The sequence below is a fragment of the Oryctolagus cuniculus genome, chromosome 1, assembly GCF_964237555.1.
Source record: "Oryctolagus cuniculus chromosome 1, mOryCun1.1, whole genome shotgun sequence".
In the NCBI taxonomy this organism is placed as follows: Eukaryota; Metazoa; Chordata; class Mammalia; order Lagomorpha; family Leporidae; genus Oryctolagus; species Oryctolagus cuniculus.
This window is the reverse complement of record NC_091432.1, coordinates 199,815-224,499: the sequence shown is the minus strand read 5'-3', so window position 1 is coordinate 224,499 and position 24,685 is coordinate 199,815. Positions and strand designations below refer to the sequence as shown.

General features: G+C 69.5%; 3 protein-coding genes and 1 long non-coding RNA gene across 18 annotated transcripts; 2 read left to right on the top strand and 2 right to left on the bottom strand.

The window, feature by feature from the left end:
• The first annotated feature begins 41 nt into the window (after positions 1-41).
• On the top strand, positions 42-4,235 carry LOC127486741 (uncharacterized). Its single transcript, XR_007913343.2, has 2 exons — positions 42-3,053; positions 3,500-4,235. It is a non-coding gene; the product is annotated as an uncharacterized lncRNA (long non-coding RNA).
• Positions 4,236-5,404: 1,169 nt separating this feature from the next.
• RASSF7 (Ras association domain family member 7) lies at positions 5,405-8,525 on the bottom strand. Of its 3 annotated transcripts, none has more exons than XM_051830921.2 (6): positions 8,502-8,525; positions 6,964-7,094; positions 6,174-6,862; positions 5,936-6,064; positions 5,780-5,845; positions 5,405-5,695 (listed from the first exon to the last, which is right to left on the bottom strand). In XM_051830921.2, the coding sequence occupies exons 2-5, from the start codon at positions 7,085-7,087 to the stop codon at positions 5,789-5,791; spliced, it is 999 nt and encodes a 332-aa protein (XP_051686881.2). In that variant the 5' UTR covers positions 7,088-7,094; positions 8,502-8,525; the 3' UTR covers positions 5,405-5,695; positions 5,780-5,788. The 3 variants fall into 3 exon arrangements, with proteins under 3 accessions (XP_051686881.2, XP_051686882.2, XP_051686883.2); XM_051830922.2 differs by lacking the exon at positions 8,502-8,525 and adding an exon at positions 7,738-7,892 and having other exon boundaries at positions 5,780-5,861; XM_051830923.2 differs by lacking the exon at positions 8,502-8,525 and adding an exon at positions 7,320-7,467 and having other exon boundaries at positions 5,780-5,861.
• LMNTD2 (lamin tail domain containing 2) lies at positions 7,953-12,705 on the top strand. 3 transcript variants are annotated; one of them, XM_051830908.2, is made up of 14 exons: positions 7,953-8,078; positions 8,955-9,219; positions 9,308-9,460; positions 9,579-9,666; positions 9,743-9,877; positions 9,965-10,039; positions 10,121-10,197; positions 10,391-10,635; positions 10,836-10,932; positions 11,023-11,209; positions 11,288-11,407; positions 11,489-11,975; positions 12,049-12,101; positions 12,496-12,705. In XM_051830908.2, exons 2-14 carry the CDS (start codon positions 9,023-9,025, stop codon positions 12,625-12,627), a joined length of 2,046 nt encoding a protein of 681 aa, XP_051686868.1. In that variant the 5' UTR covers positions 7,953-8,078; positions 8,955-9,022; the 3' UTR covers positions 12,628-12,705. The 3 variants fall into 3 exon arrangements, with proteins under 3 accessions (XP_051686868.1, XP_051686867.1, XP_051686869.1); XM_051830907.2 differs by lacking the exon at positions 7,953-8,078 and adding an exon at positions 8,597-8,725; XM_051830909.2 differs by lacking the exon at positions 7,953-8,078 and adding an exon at positions 8,731-8,796.
• On the bottom strand, positions 12,617-24,503 carry LRRC56 (leucine rich repeat containing 56). Of its 11 annotated transcripts, XM_051830916.2 has the most exons (13): positions 24,025-24,503; positions 22,939-23,008; positions 22,400-22,590; positions 21,705-21,792; positions 20,670-20,730; positions 17,705-17,801; positions 17,430-17,630; positions 15,639-15,810; positions 15,265-15,441; positions 15,122-15,186; positions 14,910-15,037; positions 14,613-14,731; positions 12,617-13,300 (listed from the first exon to the last, which is right to left on the bottom strand). In XM_051830916.2, exons 3-13 carry the CDS (start codon positions 22,574-22,576, stop codon positions 12,990-12,992), a joined length of 1,596 nt encoding a protein of 531 aa, XP_051686876.1. In that variant the 5' UTR covers positions 22,577-22,590; positions 22,939-23,008; positions 24,025-24,503; the 3' UTR covers positions 12,617-12,989. The 11 variants fall into 11 exon arrangements, 10 of the variants coding, with proteins under 10 accessions (XP_051686876.1, XP_051686870.1, XP_051686871.1 ...); XM_051830910.2 differs by having other exon boundaries at positions 14,910-15,186; XM_051830911.2 differs by having other exon boundaries at positions 14,910-15,186; positions 22,400-22,587.
• Positions 24,504-24,685: the final 182 nt, after the last annotated feature.

The window sequence follows — 24,685 nt, the reverse complement described above, 5'->3', positions numbered from 1 at the left end:
CCGGCCACGCCCCCGCCCGGCCACGCCCCCGCCCGCCGGGGGCCCTCGGACGCGGACGGCCCGGCCCGCTGGCTCGGCGGCGGCGGGCGGCCTGCTCCCTGCATCCGATCAGGGAGCGCGCGCAGGGGGACACAGAGTAAACTGTCAGCAGCCGAACTACGGGGTGACAGGGCGGGGCAGGGGTCAGGAGACCGGACGGAGTCCAGCGCAGGCAGGCTCTGCCCGGGGTCTGGGCAGGTCCTGCCCTCAGAGCGGCCCCGTGCTGGGGCCACTGCGGCGTGGGCCTTGGGAGGGCCAGGATGGGGCCAATTTTGGAGAAAGAGCGGAGGGGAGAACTTCGGGGACCGCCTGGGTCCCTCGGCAGACGTGGAGGGTGCCCTGGAGTTAGCAGTGATCGGGGTTCGTGGGGGGCGCTGGGGACCAGTGCTGGAACTCCAGACCCCTGGAGTCTGCGAAGGAGACCAAGAAGGAGGAGTGGGTGCTGGGGGAGAACCGGGGAAGCGAGCAGGTGCATCAGGAAGGGGCTTGGGAGCAGCAAGGTGGGGGCCACGGTGGCTCTGGGACAGCAGCTCCGGGGGCAGGCGTGGGCCAGAGCCAGTGCAGACAGCGGGGGAGGGGAGGAGCGGGGAAGGGGAGTTACCGGAGAGAGGGAAGAGTGTGCTGACAGCTCTGGAGCCGGGGGACGCTGGCCGGCCCCTGTCCTGGGGGATGCTGGCCGGCCCCTGTCCTGCTGGGGGACGCTGGCCGGCCCCTGTCCTGCTGGGGGACACTGGGCGGCCCCTGTCCTGCTGGTGGGCTGGTGGGCTGGTGGGCTGGAGTCCGAATGGGGTCAGACAGCACAGGCATCACGCATGCTGCCCTGCCCTGTGCCCTGGGCTGCAGCTCTGCTGTGCTGGTCCCCGGGAGGCTGTGAGAATTGGGGGGGGGACCTCCAGATGTTTCACGGCGGCTCCCAGGAAGGAGCTGGTCCCTGGACTCAGGGCCCCCCTGGGTAATCTGGGGTGACTACAGAGAGGGGCCAAGCGTTCCCTACTCCCTCTACAGCTGCTCCTGGGTCGGGGAAGAAGTCATGGTCACAGACATGGTATGCGTCCCTTACGGAGGGGGCAGGGTCCCCACAGGGCTGCCCAGAGCCAGGCTGGGTCCGGGCTTGGCACAGCGGGTGCCCCCTGAGCATATAGGCACGGATCTGTACCCCCCAGCCACTGATGGCCACAGCTACTCACGCACATGGCTGCCCTCTGCGCACCCCCCCCCCATTTAGACCTGCACCCTAAGGCCCCTGCTGGATTCCTGGTTTGGCAGGCACACACAGCTTGCTTGCTCCTGGCATGCCTGGGTGCTAAGGCTTGGCAGGGACCGCCCTCTGGTCTGGCCAGCCCAGGCCAGCCTCTCCCAGAGGGCCCGGCCCAACCCCCTGTGCCTGCCCCTCCCAGCAGCAGGGGCCTTCAGAGCCAGGTGGATGCTGGGGCAGGACCTGCGGTCAGAATAAGGGAGGGGGCTCCCAGGGCTGGGGGCGGGGCTGGGCTGTGTGTCCGGCTGCAGAATGCCCCCTGGCTGCAGCAACAAGCGACCAGAAGCCCAGGACTCCCTCTCCCAGAGTGGGTGTGGCAACGGGTCTGCTGGGCTGGGCTCCCGTAGGGGCCCTGGGGAGGGTCCGTCCTGCCTCTCCCAGCCTGTGACTACAGGGCTCCACGCCCGAGGGTCTGCAGTGCCCACTGCGTTTAGTTAGGGCCCACACACAGGTCTGGGCTGAGCTCACTCCAGATCCATCACTCAATCACACCTGCAAGTTTTCCCCAGTAAAGTGGAAATCAAGATACAGGCAAACTCCACCACCGAGGGGTAGAAGGGCTCTCCCACCGTGCTGCCTGGGAGGGGCACCCCTCGCTTCTGATCCACGGCAGAACCCGGCCAGCTCCCGGCAGCTCTGCACTTGAACCCCGGCCGCCACGTTCAAGCTCTGCACTTGAACCCCGGCCGCCACGTTCAAGCTCTGCCCAGCTGGGTCGGAGGCCTGGGAGCTGTACTTGTGGCAGCTGGCCAGCTCCAGCCCACGCAGGCCCCTGGGGCAGGGGACAAGCAGCAGGTGGAGGGTTTAAGGGCAGTGGAACACAGCCAAGGGCAGGGGGCTGGGAGCTGGCTGGTTTCAGGGAGGTGGTGCACAGAGCAGGGCAGCGGGCCCTTTCCTGTCCCATCAGGGCCACCCAGGCATGGAGGGGAGCGGGCTGGGCACGTCGTGGGGACGGCGGCTGCCACCTCCAGCCCCACCCAGAGCCCGTGACTCCATTCGCGCCCCGCGTGCCCACCAAGTCCAGACTAGGACTCCCCAGGTTTCCGCGGCCACAGGCCCCACGGGAGGGACCCACAGTCCCCAGGGCCAGCTCGCGGGGGACGCAAGGCAAACCGCTCGGAGCCGGAGCCCCCAGTCGAAGCCAGACCCACCCGGGCGTCTGGCTGGGCTCCGAGGCCGACGTGGGGGGAGGGGGGACGGTGCGCGCGGGACGTGCGTCCCGAAGGCGCCGAGTGCGGGCGCGTCCAGGCCCCTCCCAGGTCGTGGCCCGGCTACGTGCGCCGGGAGCTCAGGGACGAGGGCGGTCCCCGGGGACCGAGTTGGCGGGGGACGGCTTCCCGCCGCCTGGGGTCGTCGCGTCGCGCGGGGCCAGTCCCGGGCCCTGCGCCCCGGCCGGGCAGGTCGCCGAGCCCGCGGGCCCGCACCATCCGCGGCCACAGGAGCTGGGGGCGCCGCCACCCGCAGGCCCCGCCCGGCAGGTGCGCCCCGCCCCAGGCCGACGTGCAGAAAGGAACGCGCCGGCCTCGCCCGCCCAGGGCTGCGCGGCGGTGGGCGGGGCGCCCCGCGCCCCCTTCGCGCCCACTGGCTGGGGCGCGGCAGGGCGGGCCCAGCGCGGCCGGCCATTGGCTGCGGGAACGCCTCGTTTGCATACGGGGCGGGGCGGCGGGGCCCGGGCCGGGGCCGGCCGGGGGCGCGAGGGTGGCCGCGGCCGCCCCCGAAGTTGGTCCGGAGCCGGCTTCGGTCCCGCGCCGGATCGCAGGTGACGCCTGAGGGGGCCCAGGCTGGCGGGCGGGGTCGCTCCTTGGAGGCCGCCCTCCCGCGGGGGGTGTGGGGGGTCGGGCTGGGCAAGGACGGTGGGGCTCCAGCGCCCGGGTTGCAGGGGACGGGCATGGGGGCCGTCCCTCCAGGCGCAGGGCAGCCACTGCCAACCGCACACTGCGCTGCTCCGGACCCACTGTGCGTGTGACAGCGGCTGATCTGCCCCTGGGCAGCGCGAACCCCTTGGCCCCTCTGTGACCCGGGCTTGGGGGGGCAGGAGGGCTGCCTCAGGGAGGGGGCCCCTGTGGACCACGTCTGTCCATCTGAGATGGGCAGGGCCTGGCGGCTGGAGGGGAGGGAGGCACTGGGGGACTCCCTGCTCCACTGGGACACTGAGGTTGGGGCAGACGCCCTCCCGGAGGGAACTTCCTTTTCCTTGTGTTCCAGGGAGCCTCCCCGAAGTCACCAAGCCCAGGGCAGCCCTAGTGTTGTGATCATCAGCCAGCGGAACCAGCCCCTGGGTCAGCCCCCAGGACTTCTCACAGAAGACAGCGACAGCCCTGGCTCAGCACAGGCCATGCCTCCCAGAGGCCAGCTCTGCCCACGTCCCTGGGCCGCCTTGAAATCCTGGAGAGGAGTCAGTCCACAGCGGCGTCCAGTTCTGTGGGGCCAGGATGCCTGTGGCAGGGCCGTGTCCTCTCTCCTGGCTGGAGTGTGGCACCAGGGAGAGGCAGGCTTGGTGCAGGCTTTACACCGACTTGCACTGGCCCTGGAGGGGCCCAGCGGGCTTGGCACGGGCCAGGGCCCACAGGGGAGCGGAGGCTGCGTGCGGGCTCCGGGCGAGAGTCTGCAGAGCCGACATGCTGCCGGGCAGTGACTCACCGTGGGTGACCCTCGGGAAACCCGGGTGTGCTGGGCGTGGGCGGGCATGCAGAGGCCAGCGGGGCGCCGGCACAGCTGGCTCTGCACTCTGGCTGCACCCTCCCGGGCAGGGGAGGGTGGCAGTGACCGTGTGCCTCCTGCTGACACCTCTGCATCACATGGGAGAGGCCTGGCTGTGGTCCTGCCGGGCCGCAGACTGGACGTTTGTTGGGGGAGTGGGAGGCTTGCCCCCCACCCCACTGTAGCAGCTTACACCCCGCTGTGCGATGTAAACTCAAAAGTAAACTGCAATTCACAGGTTTGCCGCCTCTCAGGGGTGTGGGATTTCGTCCACCAGGAACAGCCCCCACCCAAGAGGAAGGCTCTGCCTGTCCCCCGACCCAGAGCACGCACAGGCCCCTGAGACACAGGGATCCTTGCAGACACACACAGGGGGACCCACTCTGGGGGCACAGAGAACCTGAGGGGGTGCTCATGAGCCCTGGGCCTGCGTGGGGTGGCCGCTGGACACCACCTGGTATCCCTCCTGCTGGCCTGAGGGCTTGGCTTTTGGAAGATGAGCCCAGGACGGGACACGGTACCGCTGCCCAGAGGTGCACCTGACTCTGAGCATGGGCGGGGTGCCAGCCCTCACTCCCAGGGCACAACGCCACTGGCCTTTGCATCCGGGTTCCCTCCCGGGTGACCCTTTGCTCGGCCCTCTCTCTAGGGCCGTAGGTCAGGCAGGTGCAGCTCCCAAGGCCCTCCCGGCAACAGGAAGCAGCCGGCTCCGGCACCAGTACTTCGGTAGCGGGGTCGGCCAGGGGTTCTGGCCTCCCCCCTCCTCCTGCTGCCCGGCTCCCCCAGGTGGCTCCCTCCTGTTCACGCGCAGGACTTCTACGCGGTCTGCCCCAGAGGAAGAGGGCGCACCAGGAGAAGGCTAGGGCGTTCCAAGATTGCCGTCCTCGCAGACCCTGTGACCCAGGGTGTCCCCGTCCACTACCCCAGTACTGCTGAGCCCAGACCAGCGGCCCCGCCAGGTTCTGCTGAACACACAGACCTCCCAGGGCGGCCGCAGCCCACCTGAGGGGCAGGCAGGGGTAGGCCTGCACTGTGGCTGCTTCTCTGCCCGACTGCAGCGAGGCCCCATGCCCACCCCCGGGGGGAAGCTTCCCCTCTGCCCACCCCCTCCCTGGGGCTGGCAAAGCTCCCCAGTGGCAGCTCCCGGGAGCCCTGGGCCCGCCCCCACGAGGCCTCTGGGAGACACAGTAAACCTGACAGGCGGGTCTGGCTCGTCCTGCTGTCACTTCCTGGTGCTAGCGGGGTGCAGGCTGGGTGGGAGAGAAACCCAGGACAGGGTCAGCAGGTCTCGCAATGGGAAGGCCCGGACAGAGCAAGAACGTGGGACCACCGCAGACCCAGCAGCGGTCTCCCAGGCCCCCCCGCAGGAGCTCCACGGCCCCTAGAGAGCGTCCTCCACACACCTCGGCACACAGTGAAGCCACTCGGGCGTTTATTGAGGTTCTCAAGTTGGAGTCTGGGGGTGGCACACGCCATCCTCGCCACGTACTCACGCGCACACGTGAGTTCGGGCCATGTTCCACGCTCCTGGCAAGGGTTAGGGTGGTCCTCCTCGGCACCCCCGCCCCGCGGGTGCCCACGCTCCTGCCGCCTGGTCCAGGCAGCTGTGGCTCATCTGCTAGTCTGCCGTCGGAGCCGGGGGCTGGGTGGCCTGCAGGTGCCGCTCCTGCTACCTCCAGGAGTTCTGCCTCAGCGGGGTCACTGTGGGGAGGACAGGGCTGGTGAGGCCGAGGCCAGAGCAGGGCCTTGTCCCGCCAGGGCAGGGGCGGGGGGCGGGGCACATACCCTCAGGGCTCAGGCTGGGGACCAGAAGAGGACTCCGGGGGACTCCCAGGAGGGACTCCTCTGTGGCTGGAGGCGGAAGGTCCTGTCGGAAACATGGCCAGCTTGGAGCTGGGCTGGGTCTCCAGCCTCCCGGGCGCCACCCAGAACCACGCTGACCTGTGTGCCGAGGGAGGCCCCCTCTGGCCGCGGGGGGGGTGGCAGCGCGGCCCCCGTCTGCTGGATGAACTGCTGCAGGTTGCACTGCCGGAGCTCCCGGTTCAGCTCCTCCAGCTCCTGGGCCTGGGCCTGGGGGCACGAGGGACCCTCAGAGGGCCCTGCCCTGCGGAGGGCCCTCCCCCCAGCCAGACCCTGCGTCACGGGTGAGGTGGTGCTGGGGCTGGGGTCCTGGGCTCACCTGCAGGGCGTGCTCGGCGGCCTCCAGGGCCCGGTGCACCAGGGCCAGGCTGCCCTGCACCTCCACGCTGTGCCGCTCCTGAGCCGCCAGGTCCTGGCGCAGGCGCTCGGCGGCCGACGCCGCGGCTGAGGGGGGCCCGGGGGCCTCTGCCACCAGCTGCAGCTCGGCCTCCAGGGCGCGGGCCTGGGCATCCAGAGCCTGCAGCCGGGCGGCGTGCTCCGCGGTGGCTGCGCTCAGGGCCTGCAGGCGGGCCTGCCCTTCCCGCTCCCGGGCCTGCTCCCGCCGCAGCTCCTGTTCCCAGAAGGCCTTGTGGCCGAGCTCCTCGGCGTTCCTCTGCACCCTGAGCTCCAGGCCCTGCAGGTCCGTGCCGCACTCTGGCGTGGGGGCCGCGGGGCCGAGGGACGGCCTGGGGCCCTGCGGGCTGAGGGTCAGTGCTCTCCGGGGTTCACAGCTGGGTGCTCCCCGTGGCTTTGGGGGAAGGCTGGCACGGACTGGACATCGCTCTGGGGGTGGGCAGCTGTCTGAGGAGGGCCTCCCAGCCAGGCTGGGCCCTGTCCGCCTTAACACAAACTGCACGTCGTTGGCAAACTGTCCACAGGTGGCCTGCGCACCCACTGGACACTCCTGTGGCAGCAGCTGCCGCTCCTTCTCCCTGAGTCGCTGGACCAGCACGAAGCGGCCCGTCTGGCCTAAAGGGGAAATGGCACAGGGTCAGCCACGGCCCCGCCCCGTCTACCCGGCCGGCCAGAGGGTGGGCACCCTGAGACCCTTTGTGCCCCCAAAGACTCACCTATTGCCTGGGCTAGTGCGATGACCACTTCCTGGCAGGTGGTCTGCTCTGAGACCCCACAGACCACCCTCTGGACGCCGTCCACCCAGACTTTCAGCTCCATGGCCGCCGGCCCCAAGAGCATCCCTGTCCTGAGGGGAGGTACAGGTCGCCGGTCAGCAGGGACGCCCTCTCCTCCCAGTCTGCCCCCCGGAACTGGCTCGGGGCTGCCGCCCTTAGGGTCAGTCCTGCCCTCCCCCGGTGGGCACTTGGAGGCGTCCCCGCCCCGCGCCAGCCGCCCCGTGCCCCGCCCCCACTCCAGGAACCAAGCGAATCATTAACCAGATCCAGGATTTCCTGCCCCCCCCACCAGTCACCTGGCTCAGAGGACGCTGCCCCTCCCGGGCAGCAGCGAGGGCGGCGGTCTCCGGGCACCCACGGGCGCCCGCGACGCCCCCGCGGCCCTGGGCGCTCCGGACCCTCTGGACCGACCCGACTCCAGGCCCGGGCAGCCCCCTCCCCCGCGCCCGGCCCTTCGGTGCGTTGGCTGGGGGGTCCGGGCTCCGTCTCCCGCGCGCACCGCGCGCACCGCGCGCACCGCGCGCACCGCGCGCACCGCGCTCCCCGCGGGCCGCACCTCGGCCTCCCTGCCCCGCCGAGCAGCGGGAGGGTGCAGGTGCGGCGCGGCCCCCGCGCGCCCTCCCATCCCCGCTCCGCGCAAAACTCTCCTCGGCCGGAGTCGGTGCCCCGGCCGCGCCTCGCGCCCGGCGAGGCCCGAGCAGCCGCGCAGCTCACCTGGGCGGTCGCCGGCCTCCGCGACTCCGGCGCTGGGGCGCTTCGGCGCCGCCGCCACTTGCCGCCCCCAGCGCCGCGGCGCGCCCCGGCTCCACGACCCCATTGGCCCACGGCCCACACGTCCCGCCCCGCCGCGCCCTCATTAGCTCCTCACAGCGTGCATCCCGCCCCGCGCCCGCGGCCATTGGCTGACTCCGCCCCGCCCCGCCCCATTGGCTCTCCGCCCGCCACGCCCCCCGCGGCGCCCAGGTGTGGGCGGGGCCCGGCGGGAGGCGAGGCCCGGCCGCTCCCGCCGGCGAACAACGCGGAAGAGCGTCTGCCGCTGCGGCGCTGCGGGGCAGGTGCGTGCCGGCTCCGGGCCGACTTCCTCGCCGCCGTCCAGCGGGACGCCCCCCCCCCCGCCCAGCCTTCTCCTTCAGGACCCGCGGCGACTGTCGCCGGGTCGCCCGGGGTCGGGGGCGCCCCGCAGGGCGGCGGGGGACGAAGGCTGGGGCTGTGACCCCGGCGGGGCCCTGCGGACAGCTTGGCCTGCGCGCCCGGGCGCGGGCCCGGAGCCCCTCCGCGGGGGCAGCCGGGCAGCCAGGGTGGCACGCGGAGCCTGTGCCACCCCAGGCTCGTCCCGCCTGCCCCTGGCCTGGGTGGGGCTGCGGTGTGTTCCCTGGCGCACGGGAACCCTGTCGCGGTCACTCCCACGGTTAGGGGAGCACCAGGCGCTGGGTGCCGGGGTGTACACTGCCGGCGGCTGCCCTAGTTTCTCTCCACACCTGGCTCTCTGTCCCAGTCCTCCCAGGGCCCGGCGCCCCCAGAACTCCCTCACCAGCACCAGGCTAGGGCTGGCTGGGCGCACCTCCTCCAGCTGAGCCCTGGTCTGGGGGGGTTCTCTCTGGAGGTGCCTGGTAACAAACAGCCCCACCCACTTGTGGTGCCAGTATCCACGGCAACCAGAGAGCCCTTCCTTCCCTAGGCCTGCTGGGCGCTCAGGCCTCGGGTCAGTGTTGGGGCTGGGGCCCTGGACTGGGGTGGGGACACCAGCCAGCACTTGGGGACAGAGACAAGGGGGTGTGTGCCCTGCGGGGGCCATTTTACCCCTGGTGGGTGGCAGTCAGGGTGGGTGCCCATGGGATGGTGGTCTGGTGTCCTGGGGGGTGGACAGGTGCACATGGGGCCCCTCAGCAGTGCTGCTGGGGCCTTGCTGACACCCACGGATGGCCCAGCAGGAGCCCACGCACCGGACACAGGGAACGCTTGGCCAGCCACCCCTCCCGGCCCCCCGAGAACACCGAGAATGGCCCCCAAGTCTGGCCTGCTGTCTGAAGAAGCTGGGGAGGGGGCTCCCCTGCCCCTGGCAGATGGGGAGCCACTCGGTGGTGACCCGGGGCCACCAGCCAGCGTTCCCAGCTCACACACTGACACCCTGGCCCCCGGCTGCCTGCAGGACACCAAGCCCCCTTCGCCACCGGCGGTCTCCTCGGCCACCCTGCGGTAAGGGAGGGAGGAGGAGGAGTCAGCTGCCGGGCTGGGCCAGCTGGAGTGCCCGGCCTGATGGAGCATCGTGGGTGCTGGCTCACAGCTTGGCCCCGGAGTCCCTGGACCCCCGCACCCTGCAGCTGCTGTGGGGCCAGCGAGAACTGGAGATCCGCGCGCTGCGGTGGGCTGTTCAGAATGGCCAGGACGCCCGGCAGCGCCAGCTCCTGCAGGAGGTGGCGGGGTTTCCACCCCAGAGGTCAGTGGCAGGCGCAGCCCAGCCCAAGCCCCGGCTCCTGCCTGACCCTGGGCGTGACCTAGACCCCTGCTGGGAAGCCCCCTCCCTCCCCTGGCTGCTGAGGGGCCTCTGCCCCCAGGAGCCCCCGCAGCCAGCAGAGGTTCCTGCAGAACCAGGTGCGGAAGCTCCGCCTGGAGCTGAGGGAGCAGAAGCAGCAAGCCCAGCGGGTGAGGCTGGGGGCAGCCGGCCGGGGCTGGACGGGGCCGGGCCTGCAGGGGCCCCGTCCCACGGCTCCCTGCGCAGGAGAAGGAGCTGTTGGAGCAGCGGCTGCACCAGCTGGAGGCCGAGCTGCAGACCTTCCAGAAGTCCTGCCTCCTGCAGATGGCCCGCTCGTCCTGGGTGGGCCGCGTGCTGCGATCCCAGACCGGCAGCGTGGAGGTGAGCCCAGGCCCTTCCCCAGCTCCACTGGGACTCCCTGAGGGCGGCCCCTGCTGGGGGAGCCTGCCCTCTGGCTGCCCCGCGCAGGTGGTGACCACAGAGGCCCTTGTGGACCCCAGCGACAGCGTCTGTGAGAGCGATCAGGTCCCCACGGCAGGGGAGGTGAGTGAGCGCCTCCCCCACCCAGAGGGGCTCTGCGGCCTGCAGGAGGGGAGAACCAGGGTCCGGTTTCTTCCTGGGCAGGGCTTCCGACTGGAGGATGTGGACTGGAACAGCATCGCCCACCGCTACCCCAACCTCTTCACCAGCATCGAGTCACAGTGACGTGGGGGTGGGGTGCACCTTGGTGGGCGGGGCAAGGTCCAGGCTCTGCCCTTTAGGGTCCCTGGACAATTGGCCTGGATTCTCCGCTGCTCGTGTGCGGGGGGGCGGGGGGGCTGCCAAAGGCCCTCCTGCCTTAGGGGAGCTGCATGGGGCAGAGCGGGGGTCCAGCAACCTGAGCGTGGTTCCCAGGGAGCTCCTGCCCCAGACACCCACGCTGCTGGACCCTGGGCGCTCTCAGCCTGATGAGAGGCCCCACGCCGAAGAGAGGCCTCACAAGACTGTCGAGTGGAGCTCCCTGCCCCGGGTGGGCACCAGCAGCTCCGGCGGCGCCGGCTCCGACTCCAGCAGCTGCCAGCTGGACCTGTCCTCTCGGGCACCGAAGGAGGATGTGCTGGCCAAGAAGCTCAGCGGAGCAGAGCCCCTGGGGATGGAAGGTGGGGTGGGGCCGTGGCCCCTGCCCGTTTTTGTGCCATCGGGCTCTCCCACGGCTGTGACCTCTGCCCAGCATGAACTGGCCCTTCAGTCCCCAGTGTCCAGCCACCTCTCCGGCCCCACTGGCCTCTGGCTGGTTTAGCCTTGACCCAGAGCATCCCACTCGCGTGGGCTCCCCTCCCCCAAGGGCTGCTTTTTCTAGGTCTCCAGATAACCCAATACGGCCGTCTCAGCAAGGCCGGCCTGGAGCCCGATGCCGGGGCGCAGGCTGACCCTCCGCGTGCAGGGCCCGGGGTGAGGTGAGTGCGCTGGCAGGAGCAGGTGCACCCCGCCCCGGGACGGGCACTTGTCGGTGGCGATGTGGGCCCAGCGTTGCCCTCCCCGCCCAGCCCCAGCTACTCCCTGAAGATCGTGGCCGTGAGCCGGCGGCAGAAGTTCGTCCGCATCCTCAATCAGTCGCTGGAGCACACGGCCGACATGGCCGGCCTCACGCTGCGGCAGCTGGAGCACGGCTTCCCGGTGTGCCTGTACCGCTTCCCGCCCGGCACGCTGCTGGCCCCGCGGCACCAGCTCACGGTGCGCCCCGCTGCGCGCGCCCGCGCACACGCGTCCCAGGCCCGGCCCGCGCCGCCCGTCACCGCGTGCCGTTTGCAGGTGTGGGGTGAGGACGCTCGCAGCGCCGAGCAGCCACCGGCTGCATCCTCGGGCCGGGAGCCGCTCTACTTCCGCGTCAGCCCGGGCTGCGTGACCCTGCTCCTGGGCCGCGAAGGCGAGGTCCGAGCGCGCCCCCGCGGGGAGAGGGATGGGCGGGCGGCACCGGCCGGCGACCCACTCGCCCCTGCCGGCCTCCCGCAGGTCCTCAGCAGGCACCAGGCCCCGCACTGCGTGACTCCGACTGCCCGGCTCTTCGCCGAGGACAGCTTCCCGCTCCCTGAGGCCCAGCCCGGCGCCGACATGGGCGAGCCGCGATGCCCGCCACGACGCCTGCGCGAAGCCCGGCTGCCGGAGGCCCCGGGCGGGCGCGGGAGGCTGGAAGGGGGGCTGCGGGTGCCTCGGGGCCTGCCCCCTCTCCAGGCCTCGCCCCAGGGAAGCCCGCCCTCTGGGCCTCCTGGCCAGGCCTTTCCCAGGACGCCCCGGAGGCTGGCCCGGCGCCCGAGGCCCAGTCCCCGTCTGTGCTGCCTTCCTTTGGGCAGGCTGCGGCCCTCAGGACCCCTCGACCCCTCGGCGACTCTGGGAGCCTTGCGGACCCTGACCCCCGGCGAGAGCTTCCACCCGCGGGAGGAGCCCGCGCGGCCCGAGTCCTCCAAGTACCCGGCACCGGAGCTCCTCAACTTCCTCCTGGGTGCGCGAGCGAGCGCGGGGCGGGGAAGGGGGCGGGCTGAGCCGGCCTGACCCCCCATCCTTGTGTCCCGCAGAGGCCAGGCTGGGCCTCCAGGACTGCCAGGCCAGGAAGGAGCACCGGGTGCAGGTGTGCAAGGCTTTGGGCATGGGGGAGGGTGTGTGTGTGCAGGGGTGCGGGGGAGGGTGTGTGTGTGTGTGCAGGCGTGCAAGGCTTTGGGCACGGGGGAGGGTGTGTGTGTGTGCAGGGGCACGGGGGAGGGTGTGTGTGTGTGCAGGGGCGCAGGGCAGTGGGCGCGGGAAGGGTGTGTGTGCAGGCGTGCAAGGCAGTGGGCGCGGGGGAGGGTGTGTGTGCGCAGGCATGCAAGGCTTTGGGCATGGGGGAGGGTGTGGTGTGTGCAGGGGCGAGGGGCAGTGGGCGCGGGGGAGGGTTTGTGTGTGCAGGGGCGCGGGGGAGGGGGTGTGTGTGCAGGCGTGCCGGGCAGTGGGCCGGCTTCGCTGCACTGCTGAGCTGTGCCCTGCAGGTTGGCCGCAGAAGCGTGGACCGCGACTGCCCGATGGTGGTGTTGTCTGTGCAGAACACGGCTGAGAGCAGGTTCGGCTTCCGCTTCCTCTGCTGCCCACCCATCACAGCCGACGCCCGGGGGCGGCGCTAGCGCCAGGCACACGTGCCCGGGGCCTGTTTATTGAGCCAGCGTTGCCTGCACAGTAAACCTTACACTTCTTTCCACCCAGAGCTGGAATCTCTTGGATCCTGGCACTCTGCGCCGAGGGAAGGCACCTCGCAAACCCTGGGGGGCAGGGGCCCAAGGCAAGGCCACGGCAACCTGGGACAAAGGCAGGCCAGGGGGAGGGCTGGGCGGCTGGGCAGCCGGGACCCGAGCTGGTCCTGGCTTCTGCCGCCTCCCGGCAGCCCCCTCCTCCAGGAGGGGCCCCTCCAGACCCACCTTCTGCCCCCAACACACCTGCCCAGGTGCTCCGGGTTCTGCGAGCGGCTCCCACAAGGGCAGGGCTTGCACTAAGGGCGGGAAGGGGCCGGAGTGATGGGGTTCAGGGGCCGCAGGCACTGGAGGCCCCGGGCTCTGGCTGCCGGATCCGGTGCCGCCTGTGGGTCTGGACGTCCTGGGCATGGGGGTCCTGGGCCCGAGGCCACCTCCAGGGCCCTCAGGGCAGTCACTGTAGCCATTCCCGGCCCCAGGCCAGGCCCCAGGCTGGTCAGGGCTCGGAGCCGCCGCCCCCTGAATGGCAGGCCTGCAGACCCTGGAGGGTGGCCAGGTGGGTGCTTGGGGGGAGAAGGCGTCAGGTCACCGCCAAGGCTCCTGGAAGGCTCTAGAAGGCAGGGGGAGACGGGTCAGTGGGGTCTGCGGTGGAGGGGGTCTCTGCCCCCACTATGGGCTCCCACGGGCAGAGGCACCCATGGGCTTCCAGCCTGTGACCTCTGGGGCAGGCAGAGGCCGCAAGGCCTGGCTCGGGCTTTGGTCCTCTGGGTCCCATCCGCCTGTGGCCCTGGCCAGTCCCTACCTCCAGTGCTCACTGGGCCTGGACCTGAGGCAGGAGGCTGGGAGGGGACCCCTCGCCCTGTCTCCTGCAGGGCTGCCAGCCCGCTCAGCCCAGGGGGTCGCCCTGAGGCCCCCACTAGCAATGACCCCTCCCAAGGCTCGCCCACCCTGCTGGGTGAGGGTTTTCCCTGCTTCCAAGGTGCGGTCACTCTGAATCCTGGGGTGAAGCAGCGGCGTCCCCTCTGCTGTGGTCTCCTGACAGATCTGGTGGCCTCACGCCCGCTGCCCCGAGAGCTGCCCTATGGGCACGTCCTACCGGCTGGCACAGCCGCCACAATGCTGCACACGCCCGGTCCTGGGAGGCCCCTCTCCTCTCTCTCTCTGTCCCTGTCTCTCCCACACACACACTCCGCTTCTCTCTCTGTGTGTCTCTCTCTCTCTGCTTCTCTCTCTCTGTGTCTCTCCCTCTCTCCCACACACACTCTCTGCTTCTCTCTCTCTCTCTCTGTGTCTCTCTCTCCCACACACACTCTGCTTCTCTCTCTCTCTGTCCCTGTCTCTCTCTCCCACACACACACTCTGCTTCTCTCTCTCTCTCTCTCTCTCTCTCTCTCTCTCTCTCTCCCACACACACACACACACTCTGCTTCTCTCTCTCTCTCTCTCTCTCCCACCCACACACACACACACTCTGCTTCTCTCTCTCTCTGTCCCTGTCTCTCTCTCTCTCCCCCCCCACACTCTGCTTCTCTCTCTCTCTCTCTCTCCCCCCCACACACACACACTCTGCTTCTCTCTCTCTCTGTCCCTGTCTCTCTCTCTCTCTCCCCCACACACACTCTGCTTCTCTCTGTCTCTCTCTCTCTGTCCTTGTCTCTCTCTCTCTCTCTCTGTCTCTCTGTCTCTCTCTCTCTGCTTCTCTCTTTCTCCCGCCCCGCCCTGCCCAGGTGGTCCTGAGGGCCTGAAGGGAAGGGGACTTGGGATCGGCCCACTCTGGGCTGGGAGCCCCCCCCCCCCCAGGAGAGGACCTTCCTGCCCATCCTGCTCAGAGCCCTGGGGGCCGAGCTGTTGGCTGCTGGTCTGAGGCCGGGGGAGGGGGCATCCCAAGGTGGGGGTCCTTTACTCTCGGGCAGGCTCAGTACCTGAGGCTGGGCTCAGGGGGCTGGAGGAAGTCTTGGGTCCAGCCTGGCCGTCCTGCTGCTCAGGGACCCTCCACGGGCCCCGGGGGGCTGCAGCTCCTCTCTGCTGGGACGGCAGGTGCCTGTGGGGGAGGGCCGAGGTGAGGGAGGGGAGCAGCTGCAGCCTTGTCCCCTGGCACACGGTGTAGTGAGCGTGGGGGTCCGGGTGCCCCAGGGGTAGCTGTCCAGGGCTGATAACCGCTGCTGCCCGCTCAGCCATGGCGGCCCTCCGTCCTGCCCGCCCCATCAGGAAGGACATACCATGGTTTGGGTGCTGGGTGACACAGCCCAGGGTGTCTCTGGGGCTGAGGCCCAGGCCTTGGGCTGGGGGTGCCGGCGGCCGGCTCTTCTGGCCTGCACTGGGGCGGCTGCTCCGGGGAAGTCCAGGCCTGGAGAGATGAAGCTGCTTGGGGAAGCCCCCCTGGTGGGTGTGGGGGGCTGGGTGCCAGCCCACCGTCAGGGGCAGGTGGTACCTGGCACTGCTGTCTGCGCTCCCACAGGCCTCTGGTGGGGTTCCCGCACAGCACTCGGCCGGCACCTGTAAGAGAGGGTGTGGCTGGGCCTGGTCTGGGGCCGGGTGCTGCGGAGCCAGTGAGGGCTGGGAGGGGTCAGTTACCGAGGGTGAGGTTGCTGGCGTGGTCGTCTGGGGCCAGCTCCTCAGCAGGCAGGCCGTCAGCCAAGGGGCCCTCAGGGACCAGCGAGGAGGAGGGCAGGTGCCTGGGGGCCCAGGGCCGGGTCCTGGACAGGGACAGCTCCAGGTCCAGGCTCTGCACAGCAGCTCCATGGTGTCCATCTGCCCGGGTCAGAACGAGAGCTCACTGGGCCCAGGTCCGCGTCTGCTGTGAGGGCAGCTGCGTGCCCCGAGGCCCTCTGCCCAGGCCAGCCCTCTCTGCCGAGCACCAGGGCCACTCCTAGAGGACCAGGGCTCAGGGCTGGAGCGGGGACCAGATGTGGGGGGAGGGGTGTGCCCTCTGCGGGCGGCCGCCGTACCCAGCCAGGGCAGGACGCTGGCCTCCTTGATGGCTTCTTTCACCATGAGCCAGTCCTGGTCCAGCTTCGGAGGGGCCGGCAGGCCCGTGTGGGTGGCCGGCACCTCATCCAGCAGCTGCAGCTGGGGGACGAGCCGCCTCACCGCGGCCCTGTAGTTGTAGCCCGGGGGCGCCTGCAGGGTTGGGGCGAGCCAGGGATGGCAGGTTTGTGTCCAGTGGGCCCTTCAACCCAGCTTCGTCCTGGGGCTCCCTCCCCCAGATCCCCAGTAGGGCACACCGCCAGTAGGACCCCCAGGGGGAGCGATGGGGCTGGGCTGGTCCACTCTGGGCCCCTGGGCCTGCCCCCGCCCACTCAGGGCGCATGTCCTCCCTCTGCGCCTCTGGTTTGTGGAGCTGCCTGGACTTCAAGGCTGTGCGCAGGGTGGACACTGATCCCATCATGTGGCTCCACCTAGCAGTGGCCAGTGGCAGTGTGTAGGCTGTGGTGGGCAGGAGTGGGCCAGGGGTTCAGGAGCACGCTCCCTCCAGCACAGGGGTGTACATGGGCACATGTGTGTGCATGTAGCCTGAGGGGTGTGGGGGCAGGCAGGCCCAGGAGGGCACAGGCATCTTGTGGGGTGGGGTATGTGTGGGGAGCAACTCGGACTAGACTAAGTTACTGGAATTAAGACTTATTCTATGCATCTGCTCTCCCACAATATGGCGCTGAGAAGGGAGAAACAGCTTCTACACAGCTGCCTCCAGTTCAACCAATAAACTGTAGGACCTGCTCCTGATTGGAGGAGAGCAGCGTACTCGGCGTGTGGGTAGCAGAGTTGGGATTGGTGGAAGAGGACTATAAAGGAGGAGAGAGACAACATGTACCAGGAACATCTATCTGAAGGAACACCTGAGCAGCCCCCGAGAGAGCCGGCCGGCGGTGTGCCGCTCCCCCGCGGAAGTGGGGAAAGTGGCAGGGGGAACCGCCCTTCCACGGAGGTGGAAGGGACGGTAGCCAACCCGGGAAGAACCAGCAGCAAACCCGGGGAGGGCCGAGCAGACCAAAGAACAGCGCAGGGTCCAGTGTCGTTCCTCCACGAAGAGGGGGAGCGACATAATGGTGCCGTGACTCGGATATGAAGCCTAGGCAGGGCTTAGTGTCGTTCCTCCACGAAGAGGGGGAGCGACAGGTATGAGGTCTGGACTGGGGGGCAGGCAGCTGGTGTGTGTGTGTGTGTGTGTGCGCGTATAACCTGAGGGGTGTGGGGCAGGCAGGCCCAGGAGGGGCACAGGCATCTTGTGGGGGTGGGGTATGTGGTCTGGACTGGGGGTCGGGCAGCTGGTGTGTGTGTGTGTGTGTGCGTGTAACCTGAGGGGTGTGGGGCAGGCAGGCCCAGGAGGGCACGGGCATCTTGTGGGGTGGGGTATGTGGTCTGGACTGGGGGGCGGGCAGCTGGTGTGTGTGTGTGTGTGTGTGTGTGCGTGTAACCTGAGGGGTGTGGGGCAGGCAGGCCCAGGAGGGCACGGGCATCTTGTGGGGTAGGGTATGAGGTCTGGACTAGGGGGCGGGCAGCTGGTGTGTGTGTGTGTGTGTGTGTGTGTGTGTGTGTGTAACCTGAGGGGTGTGGGGCAGGCAGGCCCAGGAGGGCACGGGCATCTTGTGGGGTGGGGTATGAGGTCTGGACTGGGGAGCGGGCAGCTGGCAAGCCTCCAGAGACAGAAGACGCCGAGCTCACAGGGAGCCCACTGTGGCAGAGGGGGCAGGGGTCTCTGGCCTGTGGGACGGCCCCTCCCGCACGCACGCTGGCCGCACCTTGCTGGCGGGGCCGGGGTCCGGCCGCAGGCACACCAGGTTGCCTTCCAGGGTGAGCGTGGCCAGCCGTGGGCACAGCCGCAGGTAGCCCACCTGCCCCAGGTCCTCCACGCTGTTGCCCTCCAGGTCCAGCACCTCCAGGTGCTCAAGCAGGCACAGCGGGCTCAGGTCCGAGATGTTGTTGTAGGAGACGAACAGCTCCTGGGAGAGAGGGGGCGGCTCAGCGGGGCAGGGCCTGGGACACCCCCACCCTGCCTGGGGTGCCAGAGACCCACCTTCAGTGCTGGCATGGAGCCGACGCCGTCCAGGTCAGCCAGACCGCAGCGGGCCAGCCACAGCACCTGCAGGCGGCCCAGGGAGGAGCCCAGGTCTCTGCAGAAGGCAGGGTTGGGCAGTGGTCAGTGCCGGTCGAGGGTGGAGGGGCGCGTCTCTGGCCAGGGAAGTCCCCATGTCCGGCCAGGTGTGCTGGGCAGCCTCCGGAGTCAGGGAGCAGCGTCCTCCACCCGCCCCAGCCTGGCCTGGCCCTGGGGAGCTGCCCTCTGCGGGATGGGGCTGGGCCTCTCTCCTGCTCCAGGTACCATGGTTTTTATTTCTGGGACATCGTTAATAGCTTCTCGGGCATTCACGTCGGGACCAAGGGCCCAAAATGCTGAAGCCCTGAACCCCTGAGGACACTGACGTGGGGGTGGACGCTGCCCGGGTGAGCCTGCTGGTCTGGAGGGACCAGTGGCTGAGCGGCGGCGCACCTGCCCCCGCATTCCGGCCGCCTCTGACGCGGTCACCCGTGTCCCCTGGCTGGGCAAGCGCCTTGGCATCCGACTCCAGCTTGCAGTGCCCTGGGGGGCGCCGTCTGCCGCTCCGCCTGCCCACCGGGCTCTTTCCTCCTGGTGCCCTCAGCCTGTGCCCGTGGCGGTGTTCATCCTCTGCCTGTGGCTTTGCAATTCCTTTCCGAGCAGCTCGGGGCCGTGCCCTGGCCTCCAGGCGCCTCTGCGGTCCCGTGGCCGAGTGTGAGGCTCGAAGCGTGCCCCCCACCCCGCGCCCCCCAGGCTGCAGGAGCCGTGTTCCACCGTCTTCTGGCTTCAAGTGTCTGTGGAATGCTCCACTTGCTTTGTCTAAACAACAGCATCGGTGTTTGGTGCAGCAGTTAAGCCTGGTTCAAATCCTGGCCCCTCTGCTTCTGATCCAGCTTCCAGGGAGGGCTCGAGTGCTCGGGTCCCTGCCACCTGCTTTGGGAGACTTGGGTGGAGCCCCAGGCTCCTGGCTTCAGCCTGGCCCGGTCCTGGCCATTGAGGCCATCTGGGGTGAACCAGTGGATAGAAGACCTTTCTCTCTCTGTAACTCTGCCTTTCAAATAAAATAAATCTTAAACAATTCACTTTTTTCTTATTTTTTATTCATTTTATTTATGAGAGTGAGTGTGGCTACTGTCCAAATGCAGCAATAGCCAGGGCCGGGCCACGCAGAAGCCAGGAGAAGTGCTCGGGCCAACGCTGCTGCCCATCCGTGTGCACAGCAGGTAAAGGACCCGCGGCTGCTCCCCGCGGAGGGGCCTGGAAAGCAGGGCGGACCCCCGAGGCAGAACATCGCTCCCTCACGTGGAACACGCACATTCCTGAGAAGTGTACTTGGCAAGCCCTGACTCGCTCACGGTGTGGCTCAGTGATCGATGGGGGTCCCGGGGGTGTCTACTCCTCTGCTCCGTGTCCATGCACGGCGCCCCAGGTCAGCTCTGCTCCGTGTCCGTGCACGGCGCCCCAGGTCAGCTCTGCTCCGTGTCCGTGCACGGCGCCCCAGGTCAGCTCTGCTCCGTGTCCGTGCACGGCGCCCCAGGTCAGCTCTGCTCCGTGTCCGTGCACGGCGCCCCAGGTCAGCTCTGCTCCGTGTCCGTGCACGGCGCCCCAGGTCAGCTCTGCTCCGTGTCCGTGCACGGCGCCCCAGGTCAGCTCTGCTCCGTGTCCGTGCACGGCGCCCCAGGTCAGCTCTGCTCCGTGTCCGTGCACGGCGCCCCAGGTCAGCTCTGCTCCGTGTCCGTGCACGGCGCCCCAGGTCAGCTCTGCTCCGTGTCCGTGCACGGCGCCCCAGGTCAGCTCTGCTCCGTGTCCGTGCACGGCGCCCCAGGTCAGCTCTGCTCCGTGTCCGTGCACGGCGCCCCAGGTCAGCTCTGCTCCGTGTCCGTGCACGGCGCCCCAGGTCAGCTCTGCTCCGTGTCCGTGCACGGCGCCCCAGGTCAGCTCTGCTCCGTGTCCGTGCACGGCGCCCCAGGTCAGCTCTGCTCCGTGTCCGTGCACGGCGCCCCAGGTCAGCTCTGCTCCGTGTCCGTGCACGGCGCCCCAGGTCAGCTCTGCTCCGTGTCCGTGCACGGCGCCCCAGGTCAGCTCTGCTCCGTGTCCGTGCACGGCGCCCCAGGTCAGCTCTGCTCCGTGTCCGTGCACGGCGCCCCAGGTCAGCTCTGCTCCGTGTCCGTGCACGGCGCCCTAGGTCAGCTCTGCTCCGTGTCCGTGCACGGTGCCCTAGGTCAGCTCTGCTCTGGCTTCCAGGAGGTCGTCTTCGTTTTCCCTGTCTCCTTGCCTGTGTTTATTAGGTCCCTTTCGTCATCTGACAAACGCAGCAGAAATCAGCAGAGCCAAGAAAACGCACAAGGAGGCTGCTCCCTGAATACCTGGGTCTTCTCACCTGGAAACTGGCTGGGTGCACTCAGGTGGGGAATTCCCACCCTGTTGCCACCTAAACCCAGCAACACCCAGGACAGAATCCACCAAACCCACTGCAGCTTCGTCCTGCGTGGGTGGCTGCATCTCACGTTCACCAGGATGCTTTGCAGAGAGTGGTTCTGACGGCCTGAGCTCCAGCCCGGCGGCTCCCGGGCTCTGTGGGCTGGCCCTCTCACGCCGTCCTCCCTGGGGTCCCCGGCTGCCCTCAGGCGTCGTGGCCCCGGAACCATCTCCACCCTGACCCTGACAGGGGATGACACGAGCCCATCAGGCTGCAAAGGGGTGGGCATTAGCACCCTGAGCCTCTCCCCCTTCCCACAGAGACACCCCCACCTAGGAGGGAGCCACACCTGCGAATGCCCCCTGCCTTCCACGAGGTCAGCCCCCCGAGGGCAGACAACAGGCTGCTGGGGAATTCTGGGCTCCTGGGGGCCACACCCAGCCCAAGCCCCACCATACATGAGCTCCCTCCTCAGCCCTGTGGGGCTCACCCTCAGACCCCCTACCCCACTCCCTGGGAGACACCCACCTGAGGGAGCCCAGCCGGCTGCCATTCAACTTCAGCTGGTTCAGGCTGGGCAGGTGCACTCCTGGGGGCCACGGGGGAGTAAAAGGTTGGTGTAGCCCCGGCCCAGCCACAGCCAGGTCTCTGCTGCCTCACTCACACCCCCTCTGGGCCCCTGCACACTGCAGAGGGCACAGGGCGGCCAGGGCAACTCAGGCCGCCAGGCTCCTGGGTCAGCTTGCCGAGCCCCTGAGCTCCCTCCTCCAGCACCCAGCACCCCCAGACCAGCACCGGCATCAGGGGGCAGCACAGGGGGCCCCGTCATGTCACGGGAATGCCCCAGTGGGTGACCCAGCATGCCCCGAGTCCCTGGGAATGGCCCCGACTTCTGGGTCCTCCCAGAGACAGGGCACCGGCCTGGTGAGACAAATGGGGCCCATGACAGTCCAGGGCGCAGTGGACTGGAGACCAGGGCCAGCAGGCAGGACCGGAGTGGCCAAACCAACAGGAAAAGGCAAAACAGAATGCCACAGAACACCCGAGACCCCCCAGGATGGGGCACGTGGACCCCTGCAGCAGGAGCAGACACCCGGAGGACAATCCCTGGCCCCTGCGGCTGTGCAGTGCACCCTGGAGACAAGGTCCCCCCACCCAGGAAACACCCGGCCCAGGATCAGCGGGTGGAGCCCCGGGGAGCCCCAGCGGGGAATGCAGGTGTGTGGGTGGGTGAGTGTGGGCAGAGCCCCAGGCTGGCCGCGGCTTGTGTGGGAGGAGCTCCGGCAGGCGTGGGGTGGAGCTCAAGGCAGGTGAGGGGGTTGTGGGCAGAGCCCAGGAGGGCCATGGGTGCGGCGGAGCCCGGGCGTGGCATGGGTGTCTGGGCAGAGCCGTGGCGGGTGTGGGCGGAGCCCCGCCAGGCGTGGTATGTGTGGGTGGAGCCCCGGCAGGTGTAGCAGGGTTGTGGGCGGAGCCCGGGCGCAGCGTCCCCCAGCAGGCATGGGGTGTGTGGGCGTGGAGGGGTACGGGCAGAGCCCTGGGGCTGGCCGCGGGAGGGGGCCTCACCGAAGTTCCCCAGGCTGCTCTCCCGCGTGTCCACGCACATCTCCAGCACCCGCACCAGCTGAAGGTCGTCCTCCCCGGCCAGGGCTCGCTGCAGAAGCCAACGGGGGTGGGGGTCATGGCCTCCTGGGCACGCCGGTGCCCTCAGCCCTGGGCACCCACTAGGGCGGCAGTTCTCTGCCTCTCCTGTGTTGGCCTTGGCCTTGGATGGCGTGCCTGGTGGGACGTGAGTGACGTGGGCAGACGTGGGAGCTGTGCTCGGCCTGAGGGGCCGTGGGCTGTGAAGGCCAGCCTGAGGCCTGGGCTGTATCCAGGCAAAGGCACACGGACCCTGGAGCCCTGAGCCGGCAGCTGGGTCGTGATGCCCGGTGCCCCACGTGTGTCCCCACCCTGCCTGGTGGCCTCTTGCCCTGGCCCCAGCACCCTGGGCACCTGTGTGCTGACGCTCTGTCCCCACCAGAGCCTCAGCCACTTGAACCAGGGACTCCCCCTGCTTCAGAGACCTCTGGACCTGCCTAGCCCAGGGCCACCTGCCAAGGAGACCGGGGCTGCTGGCGCTCCGGGGTCTGGTGGGGGCCCCACGCACGTAGGGAGTGGAGGGCACCGTCACCCAGGCGGGGTCAGGGAGCAGACTGGATGTGAGCAGGAAGGAGGCCCAGGACATCCCCCCACACAAACCCCCAGGCCCTGGCACCTACCAGCCGGGCCGGGGACAGGTGCTTCTCCACCAGCTGCTCCCCATGGCTGCCCCTGCGGCCGCCCGGGCCCTTGCTGCGAGGGCAGGGGTTGTGCAGGCCCTGCCAGCTCAGCTCCCGCACCTGGACGCTGGCTGAGCTTGGCCGCGGCCCACAGGATCCATCCCAGCCTGCGTCCATCCACGTCTAACCTGCTGGGGGTGGGGTGGGGGGCAGACGCAAGGCTCTAAGCTGAAGGCCCAGCTGGGACTCCCGCCCAGGCCCTGGCACCGGGGCCTGGCCTGGCACGCCTCAGCCTAGGTGGAGGGCCGCACGGTCCCAGCTCCAGCCGCAATGCAGAGCTCCCCGGCTAGGCAGGTGCCCTCTGCGTGCCCCTGCCCCAGCTTGTGTCCACACAGGAGTGCTGGCTCCAGGCCACCCCCGCAGTCCCCACAGGCTGTGAGCGGTCAGACCGGCTGCCTGCAGAGACCAGCACTGAGTGACCACTACCGAGCCCCCGGGGCTGTGGGTCCTTCTCTCTGAGACCCCGCCCCACTGCTCACCTGCAGGCAGCTGCCTTCTGCTGTGGGTCAGACATCAGGGCAAGGGGGTGGCATGGGTCCCGAGCGGCACCTGCCAAAGAGTCAGGGTCACCTCGGCTGGGCCAGGTCAGGGTCCCCGTGCCAGAAGTGGGCACGTGTGGCAGCATTGGCAGCGGTCAGCCAGCGAGCAGCCCCGAGCTCCCCCCGGGACCATCCTGCTGAGGGCCAGGGCACTGCTGGGGCTGCTCAGACCCCCACTTCCCTGCTCCCCCACACTGGCCTCTCCTGAGCCCCCGGGCCCCTGGAGGAATTTCTAGCGTGTTCCTGGCCCCCCTGCTGCTGTCTGGGACCCCCGGCTGTATCCTCCACACAGGCCCTGGCCGCACTCCATCCCTGCTAGGCTTCCCAGGGTCACCTTCCCCAGAGACAGATGTGGGTGGGCGGAAACCACTGCCCAGGGGAGGCGCACACTGCCCACGGCCGGGTTCATCCCCTCCACCCACCGATGCGGCGGGCCTCCTGGACAGGGGGTGCAGTCAGCTGGACTTAGAGGCTTTGGGGAGAGAGCCTCAGGGGTCCGGTCTGGATAGTGACCCACATGCTGAGGACCCAGGAACGCGCAGGTCCCCTGGGGAGCCCCGTGGACTTTCCCTGCTGCCTGCCCTCCTGCAGCTGGTGCCCGGCCCTAGGCCTCCCAGCTAATCCCCACCATGCCCAACTGCCACCTCATCATGGCCAGGGAGACGGGCTGGCCCTGGACGCCCATGGGTGGCCGAGGGTCCTGCCTCAGCCAGGCCCCAAGGGGTTCAAAGTCCAGGGGTTGGAGGCAGCTAGGCCCAAGCCCCCACTCCTGGACACTGCTCCTCTGCCACGCCCCCAAGGCCCGAGGCTGGCGACGGCCCTGGCTCCTCCCTTCACGGCCCAGTACCCAGGGCACACCTGGCTCCCTTCCCATGACCCCACCCTGGAGTGACCCCACCCTGGAGCCAGCCCCAGCAAGTCCCGAGGCGCGGGCGTGGCCTCCGCGGGGACACCTTTTGACCTCTGAGGCTGTCGCTGGGCCCCAGAGGCTCTGCTGAGTCCACCTCGGCCCGGGCTTCCCCTCACCTGCGGGGCGCCGGGGTGCCCAGCCCGGGGCTCGGCCCTGGGTGCCCGCGGCCGCGGCGCTCTCCGACTCCGCCAGTTCTTCCGGCCGCGGGGCTGCGGCCCGGGAGCCATGGCAACCGGGCGGGGCCTCATCTGCATACCAGAATATTCATGAGGCGCGAGCCTCTCACGCGGCGCGCGGCCACGCCCCCTAGCGACGGCTGCAGGGCGGGGGTACCCGGGACCGTGCTGCACCTGCCGCGGCTCCCGCGCGGGAAGCCCGTCCTGAGACCCCCGCCACGGCCAGAGGGGACGCCCGGCGCAGAGCCGCACGCCCCGTTCCCCGCCTCCCGCTTCCTCCAGGGGAGTGCGGGTCTCTGCCCTTCGTGCGTGCAGCAACTTTTGGGCTCGGTCTGATGGGAACTTCGGGCCGGAAGGCGGACCTCTGGCCTTCCCCAGCGCCGGCCCCGCTGCCGTGCCCGCCCCTCCAGCCCGCCACGCGTTCCCTCGGCACCCGCAGAACTCGGTGCGGGGCCCCGGCTCGGCCGAGGCCTGCCGGGCACCGCCCTGCGAGCCACTCCCGGAAGCCCCGCCCGGTCGCGCTTCCTGACGGACGGGCCGCTCAGCCAACCGCGTGGGGTGTGGCTCGGCCGAGCGCGTCCAATGATAGGCTGCGCCGGGC